This window comes from Ostrea edulis, chromosome 4 (genome assembly GCF_947568905.1).
Source record: "Ostrea edulis chromosome 4, xbOstEdul1.1, whole genome shotgun sequence".
In the NCBI taxonomy this organism is placed as follows: Eukaryota; Metazoa; Mollusca; class Bivalvia; order Ostreida; family Ostreidae; genus Ostrea; species Ostrea edulis.
The window spans coordinates 7,863,283-7,883,640 of record NC_079167.1 but is presented as its reverse complement, the minus strand read 5'-3'; the positions used below and the strand labels follow the sequence as shown (position 1 = coordinate 7,883,640).

Sequence of the window (20,358 nt, the reverse complement as noted above, 5' to 3'; positions counted from 1 at the left end):
AAAACTACATATTACATATGATTTTAAAGGGACTGGTTCACGATTTTTGAGAAAAATGTTTTTCATTTTTGATGTTAAACATTAAAAGTATAACTCATTTAATGTTGACAGCCAAAATTTTGACTTTCTGAATGCAAGAATATTTTAGCCTTAAATCTGTATTATGTAAACAAAGACTCGAGTCTTTTAATGTATACAAACAAACCAGTGAAACAATAATTTTGTAATATAAAGCATCTTAATTCTGCAGAGTCACAAATTTTAACTTTTAGATGACACATTTTACCCAAAGAATGGTTGAAATGTGAAAGATATGATAAACTTTGATCAATATCCATTTCTTTTGAAAATTTTGTAAACAATAACATACCACAATCTTTGTTTACAAAATAAATAATAAACTCCCTAAAATGAGCTTCTGTGATAATGTATAACCTGACTTTTTATGTGAAATCTTTTAAACATATTAGACAGTAGATCTTGATCATTAAAAGCAAAAAACAAAATTTTGGGGGAAATCGTGAATCAGTCCCTTTAAGATATTATTCAGGTAAATAATGTTCTTTCAAATGTACTAATTCTTTTGTAAACAAAGTACATAAAGCTGCACTTGCCAAAAAAAGTTGTAATTTGTTAAGTATACCACATTTTCAGTTAGAAATTGTGCAAATCTGATAATTGTGCTTAAAAGCAGATACTCGATTTAGAATGATTGTTCATATTTTTTAGCCATTTATTGTGGGGAGCCTAACGCTATTGACAATGGTTACATCTCGCACTCCAATGGTGTAGTATTTGGTTCCTTTGTGACCTTCACATGTTTCCCAGGATTCACTCTGCAGGGTGATGCCAACGTCACTTGTCAATCTAGTGGAAGATGGTCAAACAGACCACAATGTATATGTAAGTTTGATTTTTGTAAATTTTCATAATTATTTCCAGAGTTTATCAGCTTAGAGCATTTAGTTAACACCATATTTGTTAGTCTACAGTCCTGGTACAGTTTATAAACTTGCTGTAATATGGATTTTAAATTTGTCGCTTTGGCGGCAATGCATAAAATTTCACAAATGCATTTGGATTTTATGCCTCTTGACTCAAGTGCATCGCAGTAGTTTGAACAACAGTTTTTTTCATGAATGACGAAATGGTAATTTGAGATTTTTAACATAAGAATGATTTGTTGATGGTACTTTGTCAGTATGATTTTATTTATCTTCAGCTGCAAGCTGCACTTTACCTGCTTCTATTAGTAATGGTCAGTTGTCCAGCAATGACAACCGATATGCTGCCATTGTTAACTATACATGTGATGCTGGATACCAGTTGATGGGAGCACCAATCTTATTCTGTCAGTCTTCTGGCCAGTGGACTGCCACAGCACCTCAGTGTATAAGTAAGACATACGTTTTATCATGACAAATGATTGATTGGGATTCATAAAATAATGCATGTTACATGAACAATTTTACATAATTTTACAACAGTAAAGCTTGTAGGCACAGTAGGCACACTGCACTAAATTGTCACCATTATTAGATAGGTAAATGAAATTTTATGGCATTTGCACATGGTGTAATGTTTGATTTAACATTAACCTGATTTTGAAAAAGAAAGATTCGTGGTACAGTTGTTACACTTAACTTTTGTTTATGCTTGCAGAAATGAAATGTCCTATTCCTGTCATACCAAATGGGCGTGTGTCTTCACAATTATTGCCACTCTATCAGGAGACAGCGACTGTTATCTGTGATACTGGATACAAGATCAATGGCACTTCCACCATCACTTGTCAGGATGACAGAAGCTTTGGGACACTGCCAACCTGTATCAGTAAGAACACACCCTTTAACTTTTCTCAGACTCTTTTTTAGTTGATATTTGGCATGTTTATTCCTTGTATAAACTGATCATATGCACCATGATTAATCAAAGATGTCATTAAAGTTATAGCCTGTTTGTCTGTCTGTCCATTTCTCATACCCTTGTCTTGCAAAATATACCAAATGATGTCATCTCACATCAATTGATATGTGGATCGCAATTTGTGAATTGCTTACATATTTTCTGTGTTGAATGTAATTGGCGACAATGCTGCATGCTACATGTATGGTAAGTTATAAAACTTTTATAAAAACAAAAATTGCCAATTATATTGCATTTTCTTGTACATGACATATTTTGTGTGATGTCAGGCCTATATAGATTATTATATATTGTAGTATGTAGCATGGGTCTTAGATGTCCTATAAAAATTGATCATGTCCTCTAAAGTCCTATATCTGGGATTTTTGTCCTATAATACCTATAAGAATTGGCTATTATGTAAAAACTATATATTTAGATATGACTTCTGGTATTCATAAGTCTGTCCTGTAGTATAGTTATGAGCAGGGAAATGAAATTGTGCAATATTCTTGTGAAAGTTATTGTTAATTAAAGGCTATGCCAACCTTTTACTTTGATTTTGTAAAATTAATAATGATATATGTAACACACAATTTTGATGACTTGAAAGGTACCTTCCATTGGTATAGCTAAACACCATAACATTTTTTAAAACTATTGTTAATAGATTTGTCCCACAAAGGTCCTATTTTCATTTTTAAAAATCCTATTTTTGTCCTATTTTCTAGAGAAAAATTCTATTTTCCTTTATATATTTTTGAAGGCAAAAGTTGCTATGACCCATGCATCGATCACTTTAATAGTTAACTTGAAAATTGAAGAATATCATTGATGGAAATTTAAGGCCCAAATGTACGTGTTATTCACACTCGGTAAAGTAGTTCCTATTATTTTAAAACTTTAGCCCAGGCAAAATTTATATTTTGATTCTTAGGTCTTAAACTTGGATTAAAGGCAAATTATTTTTCCATCATGATATTCTTTTCAAACCTTTTTCCTTAAACTTTTTCAAGATTTTCACTTTGACCACAATAGAAACTTTCATGCATCATTAAAATTCATCACTGCTAAAATATAGGAATTTAACCTAGTTCAGACAGGTTTTTATCATACAAAACATTGTTGAAGCAGAGCATTTTGTGATCAGGTATTTGTTCCCACTATTGATAAGTATCTGTACAGATTTACAAACCTATTTTGAGTAATGGCTCTTTGCAGTAACAGTCCAAAACTTGAAATTTTTCTATGAACTTCCATCCAGGAATTTGTATCCTTTCATTAAAGACTAATTGTGACACATTGCATTCACTCTGCCTCCCATTATAGGCCACCTATTATTGACCAGCTTAGTCAGTAAAACATTTTAAACTTTTACATTTAAAAAGAAAATCAAAATAGAAAGATATGGAATATGGCCAAATAATTTTTTTAGTGTGGTTCTGATTTTTTTTTAGAAATGACAGGACCTGAGAATAAAAAAAATATAGTTTGTCAAGCCATTACAGACCCTGGGACATAGTCTATCCGTTTATTGAATTTATATTTCCAGTAAAAAAAAATTTAAAATGCATGTATTGTAGATGAAAATGAGTGCGAGACATCAAATGGAGGATGTGGACAGAAGTGTGAAGACACTGTGGGGTCATATTATTGCACCTGTGGTGTTGGCTTCACCCTGAATGCTGATAAAAAAAGATGTGATGGCAAGTAGCAATGGTTGTACACATATCAGTGTTTGATTGAGATGTTTTTGACATAGCTTAAAGTAATTTGATATAGAAGACTTCAAATTTCATAGGTGAATATTGTAGATCCTGATTTGTTCTTACATAGGTGAATATTGTAGATCCTGATTCGTTCTTAGCTGATATGTTTATTTTAGCACAGTTTTTACAAGATTACATACTCAGGAAAATTCATATCTGGAAAAATAAATTCTCATGATATTTTCTGATGCTCATGTTTCTTGGTATAAAAACAATCACACACAAATGTTTCTTCTTGCATCTAAAATTTTTCCCAACCTTGCAAAAATTTCTAGATCTGCAGTATCAATTTTATAGAAATGGTGATATTTCCATGGGAACAAAATATGAAAAAATGAAAACATTGATTTCTGTGTAGATATTAATGAATGTGATACGGACAATGGAGGTTGCTCTCAGAGATGTAGCAACACGATTGGGTCCTACACTTGTTCCTGCAGCATGACTGGATATGTTCTCTTTGATGTGAATGGCAAATCGGGATATACCATACCGTCAAAAGAGACCGGCACTAAAGCTGGAGATGTGTATCGTATAGGACATAGCTGTGTCCGTAAGTATTTCTCTTTCTTGAATTTTTAGGTCACCTGAGTTTACTCAGGTGACCTATTGCAATTGGTTGTCGTCCGTTGTCGTGCGACGTGCATTAACAATTGAATATTTTTAACTTCTTAATAACTACCAGTCCAATTCTTTTCATATTTGGCATGAAGCGTCATTGGGACAAGGGGGACATAAATTGTAAATTTCAGGACTCCAGCACCCCTGGGGCCCTAGGGGCGGGGCAAAAACTGCACAAAAATTGACCAATTTTTTAAAAATCTTCTCAAGAACTGTACACGTGTAAGAAAAACTAAATGCATAGTGATGTAGAGCAGGAAGGCCTCTATCAAAATTGTAAATTTCATGATCCACGGGGTAGGGGTTCTGACCCCAGGGTGGGGCCAAACTTGGTATGTAGTGTTTATGTGTAAAACACTTGAATAACATATTCTTTAGTGCTATTGATAATAAATTGAAACTAGATAGATATTTAGAACAGGTAGTCCTTTACTGAAATTGTAAATTTGATGATCCCCGGGTTAGGGTTCTGACCTTAGGGTAGGGCCAAACTTAGTATACAGTATTTATCTGTAAGTTTGCTGATACTGTATAAAATCTAACTGCATACTTAGGAATAGCGAAAAAAAGGAAGTACAAAAAATGGTAATTTTACAACCCAGGGTTTTGACTCTAGGATGGGTCCAAATTAGCCATATTTTTTAATGTTAATACACATATTATATTATTTAAAGCCTTTCATCAGTGTATACTTTTTTGAGGGCATTGAAGTTTTAAGAACACATCTTGTTTTATACTGTTGCTGAACATTAAAATTTAGCTTAGATATTCAGAACAGGAATTTTTTTTTCTAGATTTCATTTCCCATGGGAGTAGTGATACTTTTTCACTAGTACTCAGGTGACCGATAAGGCCTGTGGGCCTCTTGTTTAGAGCTAGTAGGAATCAGATGAGAGGAATTGATATTAATAAATATTGATATAATGCTTAGGTAAAATCTGTTAGACAGTAAATTGTTTTAACAGGATTGAGTCGTTTTTCAATTTCTGTGTAAAATTCAAAGTTTTCTTGCAAAGGTGTAAATTGTTCTGAGCCTGCTTCTGTAAGCAATGCAATGCTGATGACAAAGCGAGCCATACACCGATACATGGATAAGATCTCCTACATGTGTGATCTTGGTTATGTCCAATCTGGTGGACAGGAGACATTTACTTGTGGAGAAAATGGAGATTGGACTCCCTTACAGGCGACTAATCTATTGCAGTGCACAGGTGAGGAACATTTTTTAGTCACTCTGGGTATATGTAATGGTATTTTTTACTTGAGATAAGTTCTTGGATATTTTTACCTATTCACCAATAAGTACTTTTTAGCTCACCTGAACTTTTTTGATCACCGTTTGTCCAGTAAATGTCTAGTAGTCTGTAAACTTTTAATTTTCAACTTTTCTCAGGAAAGTTGAAATTTACATGAAAACTTCCCAACATAAAGTAGATTGAAGTTTGTTCAGATCATGGCTCCATGGGTACAGTGGGGCCACAATAGAGGATCAAAGATTTACATGTGGATATTTAGGAAAAATCTTCTCAAGAACAACAGGGCTATGATTATAGTCATTTTAAAGAAGCATGACATGATTTTGGTTTTTTAAAAAAAATACATTGACATTTTATTAATAATATGATAGTATTTGATATGTGTAAAACACAGCAACAACCTGAATTTCAAAAACTGATGCAAAAATGTATTTGAAACATCTAAACTTTTCAATTTCATTTCCAAAACAAGGCATGAATCCTGTTTAGATTTACATATTACATGACTTGACTATTGAAATGACGCCAAAATTTACGGCTGTGGTGATAAAAGCATTTACATTTCACTTTTCATTGTGCATGTTCCCTAAATTACTTTATCATTAACGTAGTATATTAAAATGTTGAATGCTTTTAACATACATTTTAGAAATCTTGGTGTTTTTAGCTCACCTGAGCTTTTCTGTCCATCTGTAAACTTTTTACATTTTCGACTTCTTCTCCAGAACCACTGGGCCAATTACAACCAAACTTGACCAAAAGCATCCTTGGGTAAAGGGCTTTCAAGATTCTTCAAATGAAAGGCCATGCCCCCTTCAAAGGGGAGATAATCACAAAAATGCAAAAATAGGGTGGGGTCATTTAAAAATCTTCTTCTCAAGAACCGCTCGGCCAGAAGAGCTGAAATTTACAGAAAGCTTCCTGACATAGTGCAGATTCAAGTTTGTTAAAACATGGCCCCCGGGGGATGGATGGGGCCACAATAGGGGATCAAAGTGTTTTACATACAAATATATAGGGAACATCTTTTAAAATCTTCTCAAAAACTACTGGGCCAGGAAAGTTGAAATTACATGAAAGCTTCCTGACATGTGCAGATTCAAGTTTGTTAAAATCTTGGCCCATAAGGTAAGATGAGGTGACAATAGGGGATCAAAGTTTTACAAACAAATATATAGGGGAAATCTTTAAAAAGTGGAAATTTATATGAAATCTTCCTGACATAGTGCAGATTCAACTTTGTCAAAATCATGACCCCCAGGAGTAAGATGAGGCGCCTCAACTGTAGGGGATCAAAATTTTACATCCAAATATATAGGGGAAATCTTGAAAAATCTTCTTCTCAAGAACCACTGAGCCAGAAAAGCTGAGATTTACATGAAAGCTTCCTGACATAGTGCAGATTCAAGTTTGTGAAACGCATGACCCCTGGGGTTAGGATGGGGCCACAATAGGGGATGAGAGTTTTATATAACTAATAAATAGAGAAAATCTTTTTAAAAAATTCTCCTTAAGAACCATTAGGCTAAAGAAGTTTATATTTGCACAAAAGCTTCCTGATATAGTGCAGATTGAAGTTTGTAAAAATCATGGTCCCCGGGGGTAAGATGCCCAGGGACACAGTAGGGAATCAAAATTTTACATACAAATTTATAGGGAAAATCATTAAAAATCACTGGCCAGAAAGCTTCATGACATAGTGCAGATTCAATTTTGTAAAAATCATGGCCCCTGGGAGTAGGTTGGGGCCACAATAGGGATCAAAGTTTTGCGTATAGGAAAAATCTTTAATTATGAGCCAAGGTGACTCAGGTGAGCGATGTGGCCCATGGGCCTCTTGTTGCATTTCCTGGCTAATGACAAGCATTTCTTTACAGACTAGATAAGCTCTTGACTCCGTGTTTACAAACATGATTTTGGGAATAGTGGTTTCATGTAAATATAAAGTGTATTCCTTGTAAAAATAATTCACTTTTTTCATAAAAGATCTTTATTTCTGCTATAAAAAGCTGTCAAAGTCCTTTTTATATTCAAGTATCCACAAGTAGTGCAGATTCAATTTTTTTCAAATAGTGACCCCCAGATGTAGGGTTACAAATAGTGGCCCCCAGATGTAGGGTTGGACCATAATAGGGAGTCAAAGTTTTACCTGAGAATATATAGGGAATCTTCTCAAGAACAGCAGGGCCATGATTAGACATATTGATATGCAAGCATGGTCAGTTAGTGCAGATTCAAGGTTGTTCTTTTTCGATCATGACCCCAGGAGTATGTGGGGTTCCACAGTAGATAAGTTTTACATAGAATTTATAGGGAAACATCTTTAACAATCTTCATCTTTACATCAGCAGGGCCATGACTAGTCATATTGATATGCAAGCACATACAGGTAATTCAAATTAAGTTTTTTTCCACATCAGTGGCCCCAGAGGCAGGGTAGGGCCATAAAAGAAGCTCAAAGTTTTATATGGAATTAAAACGAATTCTTTTCAAGAGTAGCAGGGCAACACTAAATCATATCGAAACACAAATGTTCGGAAGTTGTATTGATTCAAAGTTTTTTTGCCTCCTTGACTATAGTCTGAAAGGGGGAGGGCATATATTGATTTTGTCATGTCTGTCGGAGACTTAACCCTTGGTCATAACTTTTGAATGGTGAATGATACGACTCTAATATTTAATATGTGCATTCTTTGACATGACCTATTTATGACACTAAAGTTTATAACCTTGTGACCTTTCCCTCTGGAGTTTGACCTACTTCTAATAAAACCTAACCTATTCAATATCTCTTGAACTATTTAAGGTTGAACTTTCATATTTTATATATAGATTTCTTAAGTCAAGGCCTTTCATTTCATACTATGATCTTTGACCTTGTGACATTGACCTTCTCTAGAACAGCAAGGCCATGTTAGTCATATTGGTATTTAGGCATCCCCATGTTCTGGGAATTTAAGTTGGGATATGTCTTGATCCTTTGGGGCCACAATATAGGGTCAAACTTTTTCATGGGAATGAATATTGGTGGAAAAATCTTTTAAAAATTCAAATAGCAGAACAACAGCAGACCCATGGTGACCCAGGTGAGTGAATTGGCCTATGGGCCTTTTGTTTTAGTGAGTAATGGGGTGGTTAGGGAAAAGTTTTTAACATTAGCTTAGTGTTATAATTTGGTTTTTGATTTATTTTCAGTGGCAACATGCCCAGTAGAAAACCTGAGTACACTGAACTTGAAAAACAACCCAGTTCTTAGTTCAAGTAACCCAATCAGTTACTTAGATTATTTGAATATGACATGTGATGTACAAGGGAAAGGGACATTTGTCAATCAGCGCCAGTGCCTGTACAACAAACAGACTAATACCTATGCTCTATATGGTGCTCCATATGAATGTGGTGGTGAGTAGATTTATTTTGATTGGATCAGAAAGTTTTACATAAATAACCTCAATTTAATGTCATTCTGAAATGGGGACAACTTTACTGTCATATGGTGTGTGGGAACTGTTACCTTTGTTATGGTTCTGCATTGGAGAAAACCACAATAATAAAATTTTGTAGTCATTGATTGTGGAAACCCCACCAGAGAACCAGGATCTTCTTACCCTACCCCAGCTTCAACAACTTATGGAGCTTCTTTCCCTTTTACTTGTGAAAATCTCCAGACTAGGAAAGGTGCCTCCAATTCTACAAATGATGCCATTGTCAAATGCATGGCGGATGGAAATTGGGACTTTGGAAGTCTGCGATGTGAAGGTGAGACTTTTGAAATGTAAACTATAATATTTATGCAAAGTGAATTAATTTGTTTGGACTATGAATATTGCTTTGCTTAGCTACCTATTTCATTCATTTGTTCTTGTTTGGGGGATGAAAAAGAAATAATTTACAATTAGACAAGGGTAAGGTACTTACCTGTAGGATAATTGGGATTATCCGAGTCCTCATGGTACATTCATAGCTAAATATGCAGTATCCAGCGCATGCGCAGATAATGCCCACTAATTCACAGAAACAATAAAAGTTTTCCTTCCGCTACCCATCATAGTTAAGAAGTGCGAGCAAAGAGGACACAAAGTGGCAAAATGATGTAGTATACATGCAGAAAGATGGGTAGGGAGGGATTTAGCTCTGAATGTACGACGAGGACTCGGATAATCCCAATTATCCTACAGGTAAGTACCTTACCCTTGTCTAATTGTAAATTATCCTTCGTCCTCTTACGTACATTCATAGCTAAATATGCAGACTTCAAAGCAAGTAAACAAAAACGAAATTGATACACACGCGAGTGTCTTCTCTTTGCTCGCACTTCTTAACTATGATGGGTAGTGGCGGGAAAACTTTTATTGTTTCTGTGAATTAGTGGGCATTATATGCGCATGCGCTGGATACTGCATATTTAGCTATGAATGTACCACGAGGACGATGGATAACTGGTTGTAATCTTGGACTTGTGGATTAGCAAATAGATTTACTATAGATGCTAAATTATCATAATGGCTGACTTCGTTTTAAAACGTGAATGAAAATATAAATATCAGCAATATTTGTCTATTCCTTATAGATGTAATTGCCTAGCTGAGTAGGTTAGCGTATCAACTGCTGTACTGTAGATCATGGATTCATGTCCAGCAGGGGATTTAAATAAAGAAATTTCAGATTACTTTCTACTGAAATTGCATTTCTTGACTAAATAGTGAATTTGAAAGTTTTCCGTTTCTAAATATTGTGATATGCAGACTCCACTTTTCTTTCATATCGAATTTCTCTGGTTTAGGATTCTTCCTTAATTCAAAATACTTTTTGTTTTTTGATGTGATTGATATTTCTTGGTGGGAATGGAGAGCTTCACATACAAAAGCACTGATTTTGACTGTATAGTGATGTCAGCAGTTCTAAGATGGTTAAACTGGCTTCATATGGGATGTTTTTTGAGTTGATATTGAGTGAATAGCTATATTTACAAAATCAATGTATGCAATATATCTTGTTGAAGTTTATTTTGATCAGAAATATTAATTCACTGATATTTTCCACATTAGGCCAATTAAAATTAATTGATATTTTATCATCCCTGCCAGCCCCTCAAAAAAGTGCCCGCCCCGATTTTTTTTATTTTCGCAAAAATTATTATTTCAAACAAACTTGCTTCCCAGTGACATGAGTGAATGATTAAAGTCACAGAATGTTGGTTTTATATCTTCTACCAAAGATTCTTTGAATGTTGAATAACTTGATTAACACTTTGTGTGATGCCATTTGTCATTAAATTTTTTCTCTCGGGGGGGGGGGGGGGGGGGGGGGGGGAATAAAAATAAAATCCTCCAACCCGCCCCATATTTTTTGTGACCCTGGATGATAATCTACTAATTAAGTTGAATTGGCCTTATCATCCATATTGCAAATAATGCCCAACTATAGAATCACAGTTTGTTGTAGAATCACTTATTTTGTGAGGTCAAATTTTCATGAATTTGGAAAAATTAACATATTTGGGGGGACTTTATTTCATATTTTAAGAGCTGGTGTTCTTGTACATGCATGTACAAAAACATCAAAAATAAAATCTAGTGAAAATTTGAAAATTATTTTGCATAAGTCATTCTTTGTAAATTTACAAAAAAAACAACAAAAAACCAAAATTACATTAATGAATTACGACAAATTATTATTGGCTTGTTTATAGATACTTCACTAGCTAGGTTATATTATTTCCTTACATCTGACTACAAATATACTGAGCCTACTTTTGATGGTAGAAAATATGAAGCACCAGTTTGGGCAATGTGTGGTGAAAGTGTAACAGCAATTAACAGATTTATTAATCATGAATAACCTTCCACATATGATTAGCAAATAATAAATCAATAAATTTCATTGCATACAATAATGAATACACACTCGCACTTAAAAAAGAAGAAGAAAAAAAAATGCGATAAATTCATAAAAAGCTATGCCAGTAAGAATAACTTGGACCTTTCATTCAAGCAAATTTTTTGAAAGTGATGCTATTTTGGCCAGATTGATGATCAAGTATCCCTAAAACTAAATCTGAGTGGTTAAAGTCAGTTGTTATTTTTATGCCTAATATAGTAATTAATCTGCTATATGGCATGTGACAACTTAAGTTTCCTTGGGAAGATTTTCATAAATTTTATACATGATACTTAGATTAGGCAGAGGAAGGTGTTTTTTGATTTTCAGATTTATCAACTTTGTCCTCGTGGAGTTATGGGATGTAGATTTTTTAAATATTAATTGATAAGATTATACATGTGGTGCTTTCTATGGCACATACATGTAGTAACAGGGTGCTTGAAATGCTTCTAGTAATCTTCACCCATCATTGTGTTCTCTGGCACCCAATAACTTTAAAGTTTTCTTGGGAAGATTTTCATAAATTTTATACATAATACTTGAATTTAAGGCAGAGGAAAACCCCTTCTGATTTTCAGATTTATTGGCATTGTCTTTATAAGTTATGGGACTTAAGATATTTTCATATATATAATTCATGTAGCACTTTCTATGCCAATATCTCATGCAATAACTTTAGATTACTGAGAAGATTGTCATTGAATGTAAAGGTAATGCTCAGATATGAAAGAGGAAGGACACTTTTGATTTTCAGTTTTACCAATTCAGTCGTTATGGGTTATGGAATGTAAATTTGTTTTCTTTAAGATATTCTTTTTTACATGTCTTTTCTAGTTTGCAATACATATATATTGTTGTATTTCTCAAGAGAAACAAAACTGCAGTTCCTTAGAAGAATATTCAACATGTAGAATAGGTTCAATGACAAGTTTTTGTGGGACCAAAGTGACTATCAATTTTAAAAATTGAATTACCTGCTATTTTTTTGTTGTATTGTTTATGTATTTCAAAAACTATTCTCAGGAACAACTTGCCCTGACCCAGGATACCCCAGAGGAGGGTATCTTTCTGGAGATGTCAAAGGATTTCAACTGGATCAGGTTGCCACATTTGGATGTAATCGGGCAGGTTTCAATATACCTTCAGGAAGTGCATTGAAATGTATGTTGAGTGGCACAGCTAATAGTCTGATATGGAATTCTACTGTACCCACCGAGTGTGAAGGTAAATATTCTTACATTATACAATGACATACAAGTTTGTGTAGTTCTAAAATCAATATCATATGTGAATTAGGGAATAACTATTTTCTCTTAATGCTGATATAATGCTCTTATTTACTGAGTTTTACTGGTGAGCGTTAACGTCAATTTTCAATACCACAAGAACCACGAGGCAATTCTCAGTCCTACAGGTAGAAGCTCATTAATCTTTCTTTGCTGGAAGGTGCATAGATGTGGCCAAATGAAGGATCGCACCTTTTTGCACAGAAGAAATCTAGCGAAAAGGGTGGGGGGGGGGGGGGGGGGGGGTGATGGTCATTTTGAATCTTATAAACTTAAGATTCACATATGGAGGAGGATTAAGCATACAATCATGTTGCACATGGATAAAGCCGAAAAGAAAATTCATTCTGTTTGAAGTTTCCAGCTGACCAAACTCTGCAATGACAATATTTATAAACATCCTCATGCATTACAGATTCAAGTTTCATTCAAACCACAACCTAAATTAACAGTACACTGTATGTGTCCAGAATTTTACAAAGTATGGATATGTAGAAACTTTAAAAATTCTCCATCAGAATTATACATGGCTACACATGGTTAAATGATTCTGTATATCCTCACATAACAATTTTTTTTGCGATCGGTCAACCAAATAAACTTCACATGTGTTGGTGATCTGTTTCATTTATTTAAATTTAAAAGGGGATAAGAATACCTGTTATTTATTGTAATTAAACTACAACAATTGATCATCCATATATTGGACAATGCTGTACCAGATGAATGGCTTGGACAGTGAGCATCTCTTAATGAACATTTCGTAATTAATTTTTCTCTATTAGATATCCATGTTTCAAATGGTATAATTATAATTGCAATTTACATGCCAAAAAAGACAAAAGATGAAAAAAAAATTGAACTAAAGAAAATTATTTCTTTAATATTTATCCAATGTATTGAACATAAGGGTACGGTCAATGTCAAAGTCAGAAAAATGTACAAGGAGTATGTATAGAAGAATACAAGCTAGCATTGATTCAATTTTTCCAGTATAGTCCAAATGTGAGTTTTGATTTTGATGTCCATGAACTGTTTTTTGCTTGGCTAAATTCAAGTGAGCTTTTTGGATTAATAATGTTGTATGTCTCTGACACGTCCTCATCTTCATCTTTTTATCAACCAGACCAGTTTCATTTTAAGTTGGCACAAAGCATCTGTAGGTAATTGAAGGAATTCAAGCTTATTGAATCAAAGGTCATACACCCTTCCAAGGGTAGAGAATTTGGAAATAGTAAAAATATGATGAAGGCATTTAGAAAATCTTATCAAAAGCAACAACAGAAAAGATTAGAATTATTTGAAAGTATCCTCATAAAGTGTAGATTGAATATATTACACTGAGGTGAGGTGTTGCATGGTTACACTGAGACAAGATAGTACATCATATCTAATGGTTAAAACCTATATGTTATAATCTTCCTAAAAGCTATAAGATAATAACAGTTTGTCAGAATGATTTGCGGGTATCCTGAGACCTGTGCATACAGTGCTTGTTGTTCAAATTAGGTGAATAATTTTTAAGTATATGTATGTTATAGATACCACCAATCCCACCATCTCTACTTGTCCAGGAAATATGATTCTCATCCAGTTCTCTCAGATATCTCACAACTCACCAATTGTGTCGGACAATGTTGGAATTAAGACATTTGAGGTTTTCCCTAAAAATGCTAACACAACACTTGTGTTAGAGAATACTCCAGTCAATATTACTTACACTGTCGCAGACTTCAATGGGAACCAGGAGAAGTGTAGCTTTACAGTGTCTGTCTCAGGTTTGTTGAGGTGGTGTTAGATGGGTGTTGCTAAAACACGGAATGGAAAACGGAAGGGAACGGAAAACAACTGTGGTATGTAAAGGCTTATTATGAATAAGGGATGCAGAAATTACAGAGAGAATTAGAAGTCATTCTCAGAATGTATTTTTAAATTTCCGTTCCATTTTGTGTTTGCATTTTAGCAACACCCATGTTTGACTAGGCTATAGGGAAGTTGACTGTCCTGAAGTATAAGAATGATCTCTTGTTAATTGCCTCCATGTAATGTTAACGGTTAATCTCAAACTGCAGTAACTTGTAATTCTTAACATGTTTAGGACAAATGAATTCAATAGATATTTGGCAGGTACAGAAAAACATGTCTAGAAAGTTTTCCTTAGCGGTGGAATATGGTTTATAATGTTTTGTACATGTGTTTACACCTGTTTGTACATGTGTTTACACCTGATATTAATTTTTTTTCTACTTGTGTAAAAAACAATGCACTTGTTTTTAATGACTTTCCCTCTAATATCATTATGACACAGATGAAGAACCTCCTAAAGTGACCTGTCCATTAGCCAAAACAGTGTATGTAACCAACACAGAGATCACAAACTTTACAGTAAATCCATCAGAGGTAGTGAGTACGGACAATGTTGGAATAAATTCCACCACTTACAATCCTCCGTACTTACCTGTCAGTGCTAGCTTTATTGGAACAGTTAGAACAATCACTGTGACCGTGACTGATACAAGTGGAAGGACTGATCAGTGTCAAATTCAGGTGTACACAGCAGGTAGGCTGATGATGAGGTATAGTTTCACTGAGAACCGTATGTGTTAAGGGCTGAACTGAGTAGTTGTGTAACTGTTGATCAGTACATTGCAATGTGAGGTCACGGGTTATTCGATGAAATGTAATGCTATGCAAGTAGTTAAAACAAAATATTTGATGTCTTGGTGACACTCTCTAGAAATATAAGGTATACACATTTTGGTTTTAAATTTAGAATGTTAACATAGCACACATACCTTACATACTGAAATTACAAACCACAACTGTCCACAAGCTTGTTACCTTTCCACAAATAAAGTTGTCTCCCTTTTAAACTTAATTCACAGGTTTAAAAGTTAACTAAAATTTCCAGGAGCCATGTGGGCTCCTGAAATGTTATTTCTGGGAGCCCACAACAAAACATGCTAACCCACATCTGATGAAAAATAAGGCAAGATATCCATGAGACATGTGAATGGATCATACATGAATATTTTGTGTGTGTTTGATTAATTATGCCGTTTGAATGCATAGTAAATTAGTAATATTTAGAGAGGTGGAAAATAGATTTCCATACTTTTTTATTTTATATAATACATGTAAATATACTTGTACACTACCACAAAAATATTCATTTTTAGATTATTTCTATTCCATCTCCAATATTTTTTCAATTTGTTCTGACAACAACGCTGCTTTCTTTGTACTAATAGCAGCTTTCTATTTTATCATATCCCTATGTCATAATCATCATGAAGACTGCAATCGTCCTCTCTTTTTTCAGCAAGCTCAAAAACTTGCAGCTTTTTTGACATCGGTAATCTTGTCGATCGACTTGGGTAAAAATCGTGCATGGTTTACTTTCATTTTAACTTGTAGAAGACATCTCCAAAACGCTTTAACCAATGCAATTATTACAGATTCCCATTCACAGAAATCACTCGCCATGTGGGCGAGCGAAAGAGTGAATTTAGGCGCCCACACAAAATTTTACTTGCAATTGGCAAGTGGACAAGTGCTAAGTTTAAACCCTGATTCATTGGCAGAAAACTTGTTCACAGTCACTCATTAATTATGAAAATGAAATAAACACTTGTGAAAAATGATGTTATGGGACAGAAAATGTGGGCAAATGAAATGGATCCTTTTTGACATGAAAAATATCAGTTAATGAAATGGATCCTTTATGCCATTAAATTACAAGAAATGGATGCAATTAAGGAATAAATGTTTTACTAGGTTGTTTGTATTATGGGGGTTTGAAAATAATGGAAGTAATCTGTATATTCAACAAAGCTGATTATGTAGAAATTACCACATGCTTTCAATGTCTTTATATTCTCCATAATATTAAGAAACTAGACTTTTATTTCTAATATTTATTCCCCCCTTCAAAGAAAGGGGCATATTGCTTTGCAACTGTTGATTGGTAAACCACATGTTGTCCGCTCAATCTCATGAGAACCATTCATTTGATCATAATGATATTTCATATATGGGTTGGTTATGAGAAGAAGAGGATCCTTATTGATTTTCAGGTCAAAAGGTCAAGGGTCAATCCACTCTGGACATAGGAAGATACTGTCTGTTCAATATCTTGAGAAATCTTTCCTTGACAGACATCAAACTTACTACACTGGTACATTGTAAGGAGTAGATAAGCTCTATTGATTTTGAGGTCAAGGGTCAAACTGGATATAGGAAGATACTGTCTGCTCAGTATCTAGAGAACCCTTTGAAAGACATCAAACTTGGTACACTGGTACATCAATAAGGAGTAGATGACCCCTTTTAATTTTGGGTTCAAATAGTCAGAGGTCAAGGGTCAAATTGGACATAGTAATATTTTGTCTCCTATATTTTCAGAATCATTAGCTTGATTGACACCAAACTTGGTACACTGGTACATCCTAAAGCCATGGATATAGGAAGATATTGTCCGCTCAATATCTTGAATTGTTTTGGCACTATCAATTAAATGATGCATGTGTATAACCCTTTTCAATTTTGCATCATGGGGACATGTATATTTTACAAACATTTCTTGTTATATTATGTATTTTAACTTGATTCTTTTTATGTCCCCTTAATTGGAGATGCGAGGGCATATATATTTTGATCTGTCCGTCTGCTAAAACATTTTAAAACTTTAAGCTTGGTCCATAACTTTTGATGGGATGGTGACAGGATGTTCAAATTTCTTGTGTATATTCCTTGTGACAAGACCTTTATTTTGGTAGATTTTTTTAAACCTCTGACCTTGTGACCTTTACCTTGGGAAATGACCCTTTTTGAAAACTTTAACCTTGGCCATAACTTTTGAATGTTTGGTGATAGGGATTTCATATTTTACATGTGTATTCCTTTTGACAAGATCTTTCTTTAGGTTGCAAAATTTTCCACCTCCTGACCTTGACCTTGGAGTTTGGTCATATGGAGGCATCAGTGTTTCACAAACATATCTTATTTAAATTTAGGTTTTTATGTTAACTCAAAAGGTCGCAGAATTATAAACAGTCAAACTTTAAAGGTTTGTGACGGATGAAACATTGATAAAAATAAATCTTGGTAAATTAGTTTTGTCACATGATAATTGAGTTGTGAATTAAGAAATGTTTAAAATATCAAACTTTTGATATGAATTTTCGCGGTTTTCAGGGGTGAAGTAGGCCCTCATCATATATGGTTCTCTGGGAGGTTTATAATATTTTGAAGCAAATTCAAGGAATGCGATTCTAGTCAAGCTTCTAATGATTAAGGATAAGAAGTGTGGCATTGCTTTCTTTCTTCCATTGCTTTAAATGTCACTATTGAAAATACTTTAAAAAACATTATATATGTATTAAAAATATGGATTTAAACAAATTCTTGTCAGCTGCCCTATGTTCCCCTCACTCGCTGGAAAAGCCTTCGTTTGGTCAGAAGAACTGCAGTGCCATTGCCAATGGATTCCAGTGTGACTTAAAGTGTGATCAGACATACACGTTTTATAAATATCCTGGACAAGCAGTGAAGACCCTGACCTGTTCAACAGGAAGTCCATGGTCTGAACGCATCCCAGCATGCACTCCTGGTAAGTTATTTGGTGGCTATTGCCTTCCAGAAACAGAATTGCGAGGTCACTTGAATCACTTTGCATCTACTATCTGCTATTGATAGTGTTATGTGTAGCTTAAATTATCACATATCACCCTTTTCTGTAAAACGATTGAACCAGTGTTATATCTAGTTGAAGGGGTCCAGATGTAATGAATTTTAAGGTGCCTGTCCATATAAAGCATTTGTTCAAGGTGAGACCGAATAACCCAAATATTTTACAATTTTTAATCTGGACTTCTGCAAGTTTGTGCATAATTACAGGAACCAATGATCTTTTTATCAAAGTAGTGCAATTCATGTCCCCAATTAACACCTGATGTTTAGATCAAGTCGAAAATGTATTTAAAGTAGATAGAAACTGAAAAATCTTCAGTAATCTGGAGCAATTTCCTACACAAAAATTGTTCTATTGATATTTCACTTTCGTTAAAAAAAAATGTGATGCCTGGGTTACCTTACAAGCCTACGACCCTTTTAGTGTTATTTTATTGCTGTTTTGGGGTTACCTTACAAGCCCACGACCCTTTTAGTGTTATTTTATTGCTGTTTTGGGGTTACCTTACAAGCCCACGACCCTTTTAGTGTTATTTTATTGCTGCTTTGGGGTTACCTTACAAGCCCACGACCCTTTTAGTGTTATTTTATTGCTGTTTTGGGGTTAAGTTTCTTGTGTTGATATCATATTAAAAAATCTCGAAATAATTTTAGAAATCAGGATTGAACATTGGGATATTATTTTATATCCTGTGAAGTTTTAGCATGAATATTACCTATCTGCAGGGTTTAATATGTTACTTTTATTACCTATCTGCAGGGTTTAATATGTTACTTTTATTACCTATCTGCAGGGTTTAATATGTTACTTTTGCTTGTTCTCATCTTTGAAAACAACTGTGTTTGCTAAATGTGAATTAAGTGAAATGAAATTTAGCAGTGACTGCAGCCATTGTTGCGAGTGTCAATTAAGGGTGAACATTTCAATATCAATTGTGCTGTGGTTGACTTTGAAGTGATGAGTGATAAAAATGGTTGAACATCTGAAAATAACTCTTAAAGATATGTGAAAATCATGATTTGAAAATTCTTTTATTTGACTGTTTGTTACTTTGAATATGTATTATAGACTTGATCTGCTCTTTTTAACACACCAGAAAATCAGCAGGCCTTGTACACCTCACTGATTACCATGACTTATGGAGTTGAAACAACGGGACAAACTATTGGATCCAACTGTTTTGAAAATGCTTACAAGTCAGCAATATCTGCTACAACTCCACTTTCTGAACAGAATTTCAAAACAGGGTGTTCAGGTGGACTTTTTCCTAATGATAACATAGCCATTGATATCGATGAGCCTTCTTCATTCTCCACTGTTACAACAAGTTCATCTAATGTAAGTGGAAAACATTATATTGTACAAGTTTTATATTTATGATACTAATAGAGTTGACACATTGGTATTTATAAAATTAGTCGTCTCTTATTTCTGAAACAGAGAGGTTGTATTTAATCTTAATGCCTGCATACGAGCTAGCTGTGGTTTGAGGTTGTATTTAATCTTAATGCCTGCATACGAGCTAGCTGTGGTTTGAGGTTGTATTTAATCTTAATGCCTGCATACGAGCTAGCTGTGGTTTGAGGTTGTATTTAATCTTAATGCCTGCATACTAGCTAGCTGTGGTTGTATTTAATACTAGCTAGCTGTGGTTTGATCATTAGTCTCCTGTTGCAGTGGTTGAGCTCTGCCATTTTATTTATTTTAAGAGCAAGAGATCTCTTGCATAGATACGTCTTATTGATATATATATATATATATCTTATCATGCAAAGATAGCTCTATATTTTTACATTTCTAATGTTTATGCCTTTGACATCTTTACAAGTTGTAATAATAGCCATTTCCTCATGAATATATGGAGAGCCAAAGAGTTCAATATTCTATCTTTGTAATTATGTATTTGTTGTTACTAAATGCGCCATTGGTTCAATGTAAAATAGAAA

At 34.1% G+C, this 20,358-nt stretch overlaps 1 protein-coding gene across 1 annotated transcript in view; it reads left to right on the top strand.

Moving 5' to 3' along the window:
- The window catches only part of LOC130053972 (uncharacterized), a 108,155-nt gene that overhangs the window by 16,404 nt on the left and 71,393 nt on the right, over positions 1–20,358 (top strand). Inside the window, exons 13-25 of the mRNA XM_056161816.1 lie at positions 730–903; positions 1,223–1,396; positions 1,663–1,833; positions 3,489–3,611; positions 4,033–4,227; positions 5,312–5,506; positions 8,747–8,953; positions 9,116–9,310; positions 12,458–12,658; positions 14,262–14,498; positions 15,029–15,280; positions 18,134–18,331; positions 19,509–19,750. Coding sequence (XP_056017791.1) covers positions 730–903; positions 1,223–1,396; positions 1,663–1,833; positions 3,489–3,611; positions 4,033–4,227; positions 5,312–5,506; positions 8,747–8,953; positions 9,116–9,310; positions 12,458–12,658; positions 14,262–14,498; positions 15,029–15,280; positions 18,134–18,331; positions 19,509–19,750 — 2,564 coding nt within the window. The remainder of the gene's footprint in view (positions 1–729; positions 904–1,222; positions 1,397–1,662; positions 1,834–3,488; positions 3,612–4,032; positions 4,228–5,311; positions 5,507–8,746; positions 8,954–9,115; positions 9,311–12,457; positions 12,659–14,261; positions 14,499–15,028; positions 15,281–18,133; positions 18,332–19,508; positions 19,751–20,358) is intronic.